The sequence below is a fragment of the Zingiber officinale genome, chromosome 7B, assembly GCF_018446385.1.
Source record: "Zingiber officinale cultivar Zhangliang chromosome 7B, Zo_v1.1, whole genome shotgun sequence".
In the NCBI taxonomy this organism is placed as follows: domain Eukaryota; kingdom Viridiplantae; phylum Streptophyta; class Magnoliopsida; order Zingiberales; family Zingiberaceae; genus Zingiber; species Zingiber officinale.
The window spans coordinates 8125824-8133824 of record NC_055999.1 but is presented as its reverse complement, the minus strand read 5'-3'; the positions used below and the strand labels follow the sequence as shown (position 1 = coordinate 8133824).

The 8001-nt window shown below is 37.7% G+C and overlaps 1 protein-coding gene and 2 long non-coding RNA genes across 5 annotated transcripts; 2 read left to right on the top strand and 1 right to left on the bottom strand.

Moving 5' to 3' along the window:
* The first annotated feature begins 2155 nt into the window (after nt 1-2155).
* On the top strand, nt 2156-3424 carry LOC122003548. 2 transcript variants are annotated; one of them, XR_006117985.1, is made up of 4 exons: nt 2156-2208; nt 2347-2459; nt 3089-3195; nt 3267-3424. It is a non-coding gene; the product is annotated as an uncharacterized LOC122003548 (long non-coding RNA). The 2 variants fall into 2 exon arrangements; XR_006117986.1 differs by lacking the exon at nt 2156-2208 and adding an exon at nt 2273-2288 and having other exon boundaries at nt 2368-2459.
* Nucleotides 3425-3463: 39 nt separating this feature from the next.
* On the bottom strand, nt 3464-4968 carry LOC122004139 (probable serine/threonine-protein kinase At1g01540). Its single transcript, XM_042559068.1, has 3 exons — nt 4952-4968; nt 3954-4471; nt 3464-3774 (listed from the first exon to the last, which is right to left on the bottom strand). Exons 1-3 carry the CDS (start codon nt 4966-4968, stop codon nt 3566-3568), a joined length of 744 nt encoding a protein of 247 aa, XP_042415002.1. The 3' UTR covers nt 3464-3565.
* A 267-nt stretch (nt 4969-5235) lies between these two features.
* On the top strand, nt 5236-6533 carry LOC122003547. Of its 2 annotated transcripts, XR_006117984.1 has the most exons (5): nt 5236-5466; nt 5722-5901; nt 5986-6075; nt 6266-6368; nt 6475-6533. It is a non-coding gene; the product is annotated as an uncharacterized LOC122003547 (long non-coding RNA). The 2 variants fall into 2 exon arrangements; XR_006117983.1 differs by lacking the exons at nt 5236-5466; nt 5722-5901 and having other exon boundaries at nt 5918-6075.
* The last annotated feature ends 1468 nt before the right edge of the window (nt 6534-8001 follow it).

Sequence of the window (8001 nt, the reverse complement as noted above, 5' to 3'; positions counted from 1 at the left end):
CTAGGTGTGACGTAGTTAGCCTAGTGAGGACAAGACACATAGACCATGTCCTAAACCAAGTGGGTATAAGATGAGTGAAAGGAACGAGACACGACTCACTGTAGCTGCTGAAGGGTTTAGAATTCATTCTAAGATTAACTATGATTTTTTGTCTAATTGGGGATCATAATGTACTACTAAGTGTCACTCATAATCGTTCTATAATTAAGTAGTTAATTATGAGAAGCCAAGATAAACCGGGAACCTATTGGGTCACATGCACTAACGAGTCTCTAAAAGACATAAAACAAGTTTAAAAAAATAGGATTATTAGATCAAGAGATAAATGTTTGGTTGGACCATACATAAGACAAATATGGAAATATTTGTCGCAATGGAAGCGCAGATAGGCCACATTTCTTATAGAAGAGTTGGGTCATATTTGGTTTAATTTTGAATTAGTCATGAACCAGCTTGGTTTAGTTATGAACCAAACTAAGGGGTTAATGGGCTAATTTTTTGTTAAGGGATAATGAGTTGGATTTGGGCTTTCAAATCCAACTCGTTAATGAGGGCTATATATTGATATAGTTGAGAGAAGATTATATACATGAGATCATTAATTGGCTTGTAAAGTTTTTAGAAAACCTTAACCCAATTTCTCTTCTCCTCTTCCTCTCCCCTCTCTTTTCCGCCGCCAACAAGGGGAAGCTCTTTCCCTTGTTGTCGTGACCACCACAAGGAAGAAATATCTTCCTTGTGTGCTTTTCTTCCTCTTCCTCTTCCTCTTCCTCTTGATCCCTCTTCTTCGCTCGTGGCTAGTAATTTCTGAAGGAGAGGCTTGTACTCAAGTAGTTGTCTTGAGGATCTCGACGTGGATACAAATAGAGGCGAGGTTTAACAACGTCGCTATGGTTGATGCCCTTCTCGTTACAAGTCATTCGTAAGGTACACCTAGTGTAAATTTACTTTCCATAAAAATTAATTATGTGATTATATTTGGCATATTGTATCCTTGTATACGTTTGGTGCGTGTGATGTAATAATTTAGGAATTATTATTATTTTATTTTTCATTGTAGTTGTTTATGAAACATGTTTTAGCACACACAACATCGAGCATATCTCAACACTAGCTTCACTCACTAGGGTCTCACTTCATTCACTAAGATTTTTTCTTGGAGTTCACTCCTCTAAGACTTCTAGAGGAACAAGGGTTACCACCCCATAGGTATCAAGGGTTACCTCCCCCTAGAGTTTTCCTCTTACCAAGCATTGGATCACCTTAACCTACTTGGGCATGCTAGTCACTTGGTAGACTACTCACCACTTGCTAATCATCTAGTCAACCTTGACCTGAATAGACTTCACACTTGACTAGGCCAACCTTGGCCAAGCTCACTACAACAAAATCGCTCATAGACATCAGTGGAACAACAACGGTTTTAGGCTAAAACCGATGTCTTTGAGTATTTTACATCGGTTTTTCTAAAAACCGGTGTCTATGAGCACAGATTTTAGCTCATAGACATCGGTGTTTTAGGCGATGTCTATGAGCGCCCCTTTTTTCGTTAATAGACATCGATTTTAACATCGGTTTTTAAAATCCGATGTTAATGAACCCAAATAAAATATTTTAATTTTCCCCACAAGCCAAAATCTACCTAAGTGTTTTCCCTCCAAACCTAAATCTTTATCCCGCCCCTTCCTCCGCGCGACCATCTCTCTCGCGATAACCTAAACCGAAACCTAAACCTCCGACCATCCGACCATCCGACCATCTCTCTCAGCCTAAACCTAAACCTCCGACCATCTCTCTCAGCCTCATCTCCCTCTTCCCCTTCTTGAATCTCTTCCCCTTCTTAATCGTCTGATTGCTAAAGGTTGAGGATGGGGTTTGGGGTTAACCTCTCTATAAAGCGCCGAAGCCTTTTCTTTTCCCCCGACTTTCTCCTCTGTTCTTCCTCTGCTTCTCGCGACTTCGGACTTCACGCAACCGAGACCGGCGATTTCTTCTTCTCTCGGTGGCGCCGGCGAAGAGCGGACCTTGGAGCGTTGAGAGGAAGAGAGGTTAGTTACAGCCGAACCTTCTTTCTCCCCGATCCCTTCCTCCCTTCTCTGATCTCGGTGAACAACGGCGACGGATCTCGATCGGTGGATTTCGCTGGCTGTCGGGAGGGAACCAAGGGCATCGGCGTTGGATCAGGCCAGCATCGATTGTTTGGAGGAGGTAACAACCATTGTTCCTTCCCGATCTCTGTCCCTGTTCGTCGGCAAGAACAAGTCGTTGCCCTAACTTCGATCTTGGAGGTAAGGGTTTGGTTTTGGTTGTGAATTCGAACCTTGATCCTTTCTAGTGTTGATTCAGGTGGTTCTTTCTGGGAAGCAGAGACTGGTATTTTGGCCCCGGCCACCACAGCTCTGTTGGATCGATCTCTTCTTCGTATCAGTGATCGTCTCCGGTGATTGAAGGGTGCAGAGGTAATGAGGTCGATCTGTTGTTGTTGTTAACAGGTTGTTTTGATGACTTCTTGTTATTCTTTCTTCTTGATCCGGCTAGTGAAGATGCACTATGTAATGTTCTGTTTGTAGGGGATTGAGGTACGGTTTATTTCTTGTTCCTTACCCTTGTGCGATCATTAGTTGCAGTAGATGTTACCTAATGAATCCTGTGTGTTTTGAGTTGGATCCACGGCAGAGTCAATAAGAATTTGTTTGTTCTGGTGTTGGAGGTTAAGGGTATGATGTGCTACTAGTTAACAAGGATAAGAGTTGTTATATTGGGTAATTGAATGTTGTAAATAAAGATTAACCTGAATCTGAAATGGTTTCAGTGACATTTAGGTTTCATGTTAGGTGATTATGGAAGATTGTAACCTTGAAGATCTAATGGGAATTTAGATATTGGATGGTTTAGGTTAGAATATAAATTTAATATGGTTATGTTAAAAGAAGGGAGCCATACCTATGGTTAGCGTTTCTTTTGTATGTTCATTTCCTCTAGGTTTTTGTAATTTAATTTCCACCCTCTAGGGTTTTTTTTTTAATTCAGTTTTCGATGCCTAATTCCACCCTGCTTCTTTCTGACATACATTTACACATTGTTTCAGAGGATGCGATGTGCTTATTTTAGATACTGGATTGGGAAGTGCAGAGAATCAAGCAAGGGTCAAGGAGTTGCTTCATGTGGAGGAATCAAAACTAGAGGAGGATGAGGGTAAGTGTTTTTACTCATAATATTATTTTAGTTTCTGTTCAAATCAGTTGGCACTCGATTCTGTGCTTCAGGAAATACCACTCCAGCAGTGAGATGGGTTCGAGATGATAAATATGATTACATCCGATTAAAGCATTGCAAGGTGAGCTATATTCACTGTGTATCCCCCCTTCAGAGTACATATGTATCTGTATAGTAATTAATTTCAATATAGGCACATCAAATTACCTTAATTGTGTCTGGACATAGACTTAATCCTTTGGATTACTTTATTTTAATTGGTAGAGTATTTGCCACTATAATTTATTGCATCCACAAGGTTTGCTTTGGATAGCCTGCTCAGGTAGAGTATTTGCCACTATAATTTATTTTAATTGGTAGAGTACTCGGGGGCTAAGTAGCCCATGGCAGCACTTGTTTTGAGAGAGGAGAAAATGGCATCGTCTGCTAATAGTTTGTGCAGGGCAGAACTGGAGAGTAGGGGGTTGAAATGGCGATCAATGAGGACTTTTGTCGATGACATGTTTTGATGGAGCAAGGAGGGCTTGCTAGGTTTGTCGCTATGGAGATATTCCATACCTATGTAAGAATCAAACAAATTAGGATTCCTCAAGGCAAAGTGAAAATGTAGTTAAATGACAAGATGAAATTCCATCTTAAATGATCAATGTTTGTTGCTGTTGTTGTTACAGTAGTATATTCATTATGATAGCTATCTGAGAAGGAAAATAAATAGTCATATAGGTCAAGTAGAATACCTTTAGCAATGCCTTTGATGATACAAACTCTTACAGACCAATCAAGGACCTTGTGAATCTCATCGCATTTGACATCTAGATATTCCGACAAACCCCCATTTGCAACAAAATCATAAATGAGGAAACACTCTCCTCTTGCTCTTGAATAACAGAAGCCCCTTAATCCAACTAGGTTCTCATGCCTTAGCAATGTCAATGCCTTCAAACCCATGAGAAACTCAGCTTCCTCTGACTTGCAACTAGTCTTGATGATCCTCTTCACTGCAACCTCCATTCCATCGTGTAGTATCCCCTTGTATGTTGCCGCAAAGCTGCTTTTCTTGCTAAGTAAATTCACCTCCGAAAAGTACTGAGTAGCACATTCTATCTCCTCCAAGTTAAACCTATAGATCTGAGGAGTCTCTTGAGATGACCCGATACTGCTCCTCTCATCGGTCATTGGATCCCAGCGGTTGGAGTACTCAAGGCTAATGAGTGGAGAAGCAGTTTGATATGAGCACTTAGCAGTTGGATCAGTGCTATTGAGGCCAACAGCTTATTTTCTGCATAAACCTTTAACATAGTGTTGTAGTAGGTTTCTAAATTAAAACTGTCTATAATTTCTAAATTACTTATAAAGTTATATCCTTTTATGTCGACTTATAATTTATTTTATTAAGATTTTTGAACTTACGCATCACCTTCAGATTTAAGTTAGTTACTTTATTTTCATTGTCTTTGAAGGACTACTGTTATTATATATTTTCCTGGTTTCTTGTCATGGTTATTCCTTATCCTCTATCCTTTATGTACTTTCTTTTGCTTTAGATGCTAGAACAAAAAGCAAACTAATGTAACCCAGTGTGCTGATGTAGTTGCTTCAAAAATAAAGCATGGTTAAAGATCCCCAGTAGATGATGCAGTGCTCATTCCTTGCATAAACAAATCCAAACACCAAGCAAGGTATATACAAAAAATACAATGAAGGTCATCTGTAGACACGTTGGAAGGTTTCATACCAAAACATTGTAGTCATCACCAAAACCTCCAAGGGTCCTTAAATGGGGGAACATAATTTTCCGTAGGAGGGAGGAGACGAAAAGATTCTACCGTCTTTTGAAGTACAGGGCCTAACTGCAGAAAAAACCCAACCGTTCAGAATGTTACGGATTTGAAAGAATTTTAGTTCTGAAACTGGAATCATATGATCCTGAAATCAGGGAGATAATAACAAGTTGTTTTTTTCCTTGTTAATAACTTCATTTTAATAATTTTTCCCAAGTCATGCTTTGCTTTACAACCTAACCATCCACAAGCATTGTCAAGCCTTGGCAACATATATATACATGGATTGGTAAGCTTTAGAAATGTTTGATGACAACTGTGCGGATAGTTTATTTTTGTTCCTTAATGAAACTTCTCTTCATGCAGTAATATGATGAGTGTTGTTGCATCATTCTATAAGGCAATTTTAGCAGTTACAACAGGGATATCTGTGCCCTTCAACAACTTGGCTATTATATACAAGCAACAGGTAGAGTACTATATCTGCCTTTTTCATTGCTAGTTTGAGAGTTACTGCATATTGCCTCATTTAATAGAAGAAAGTCATATAATTTGTCTATCATCTTCTTTGTTGTATTTGCCCCTAGTTGGAAATTGATAGTTCTCTTGTATTACAATAGGGAAATTATGCAGAAGCGATAGCCTATAAATTTGATTGGATTATAGTTTTATATTGATTGGATTATAGTTTTAAATTTGATGGAATGCTTGCCTTTATGCACAGAGACTATGCTTTGCATCGGAAGTGAATGGCATCGTTATCCTTCTTCATTTTTTATGCCTTCGTACATTAAGGAAGTTCAATGGATAAATGAAGGATTTAGGGGTCTTCTCCCATATCCTTTTAATTCAAGTTTGGGAGGCATGACAACTACCCCACCTTATTTCAATGACAAGAACAAGGGTTCTCATGGCCAATATGTGTCTATTAATGGGATTTTCAATGTCTTGCTTACCACGTTAATCCTACTTCTGATTGGATTTGCAGCTTCAAGATATCAAACTCTACACCTTCTATATGGAGCTAGATTTGCAAAAGCCATATCCAACTCGAGGAAGTGACTTATTGACATGGGAGGTAGGTGTACCTCTTTAGTTCCGCTTTTAACCAAATATCCCTATAAAGATTCATTTGTGTGCTCTTAACATATCTATTCCTACAACGTTGTTATCTAGGATTAGCATTTATTTTGTTAAATGTGATTTATGCACCTATAATTATTCTGGTGAAGTTAGCATTCTATTAAACTAGATTATGACCTTTGCAGAGAACTTATTGGTAACCAAGGACTTTGTGAAGATAGCAAATTTTGGCCTTGCTCGTGAAGTTCATTCGAAGCCACCATTCACAGAATAGGTTTCAACACGCTGGTAAGCATGTTTATGACAAGCACTTGTGATCTTATATTTTTTATTTGATACATGTACACATTTGTTTTAGTTATTTGACATAGGGTGGATTTATGTGTTTTTACAGTTTACAAATCTCAAGTACTCCAGAGTTGAAATTGATGAAATGCAGTTCGAGTGGGCTGAATGCATGCTAGATTACATTTGAAGTGCGGTTCTACCTTGATGTGTTAAAAGAATGTTCTACCTTGATTTTGATATCTATTAGCTAGCTTTTGATGTAAAAAGAATGTTTGGGTATTTTATGGATATTGTTGTAAGAAGATTATTTATATAATTTGTGAATATTTGTGTATTTTATGGATATTATTGAATGAAGAATATTTGTACAATTTGTGAATATTTGTGTATTTTTTTTTATTGTCGGTTTTAAGATCAAATCTGTGCTGTTAAAAAAAATACATATTACATCGGTTTTCCACCGATGTAAAACCGGTGTTATAAAGTAATATTACATCGGTCATTTACCGCTGCCAAAACTGGTGTTATTAACATACAATATTACATCGGTTTTACACCGTGTATGAAACGGTGTCGTTAAGTGATACTACACCGGTTAATAACCGATTCGAAAACCGGTGTCGTTAAGTGATACTACACCGGTTTTAACCCGATGTCTAAAATGGCAGACTTTTAACATCGGCTTCATAGACATCGGTCGAAAATCAAATAGACACCGGTGGAAAACCGATGTCTATGAGCGATTTTGTTGTAGTGGCTCCATTAAATATATTGTCAAACAAACATCAAAATCCTAGAGGTTGATTTCACCAATACTTCAGACTTCTACAATAGCTATGAATTCATGATCTTGATTCAATACTAGTAATTCCTTATAAATTGGGACTTATCATCCAATATGCTCAAGAGGAACAAGAAAATTTTATACTCTATTTATTTGACAATTCTCCTCTTGAATGACTCAATTTAAAAATTGAAACAACTAGACATATGATTAATATAGATATACTAGGAATTAATATTCTTACTCTCAAATTTGAAGAATATTCTTCACATCTGGACCAAGACTGTGTAAGGAACTAGAGCACTAAACACGCTTATGCGCAGCGGAAACCATCTAGTTCCTTCAGGAGATCCATGCGAAGGGAAAGAAAATATACTAAGTTTTATAAAAGAGCATGAAAGGTTATACCTTTGGTGTGTGCTCACAGACTCCAAACAGCTTGGATCTCAGCACAATAGCATGTTCGCGCCTCTACGATATCCACACGAACAAGTATCTCCATTTGTCTCACAAACTCACAAAATTAGAGAAGAAAATTACCTAAGGTTGTGCTAGCAACTAAGCAAGGTAATTTCGGCCAAGAGGAGCAGTGAAGAGGAAGGAAAAAATGAAGAAGTGTTCAAAAATGAGAGAAAAATTATTTAAGTATTTTCATCTAATGAAAACACTTAATGATCATTAATTTAATTAATGAGTCTTAATGAGCATTCACTCTCCATTAAGGACCACACTTGAAACTCTTCATCTTTTAATTCAATTTCAAAAATTGAATGACTCATTGAATTTCGAAAATTCAATGAATTAATCTCTATTAATCCTCACTTGAGTCTAACTCAAGTATAATTCCCT

What these genes read in the sequence shown, in the direction of transcription:
- LOC122004139 (XM_042559068.1), bottom strand. An exon ending in CATCAAAGGCATTGCTAAAG is followed by an intron (nt 3,775 to 3,953) that starts GTATTCTACTTG and finishes ATTCTTACATAG; the next exon opens with GTATGGAATATCTCCATAGC.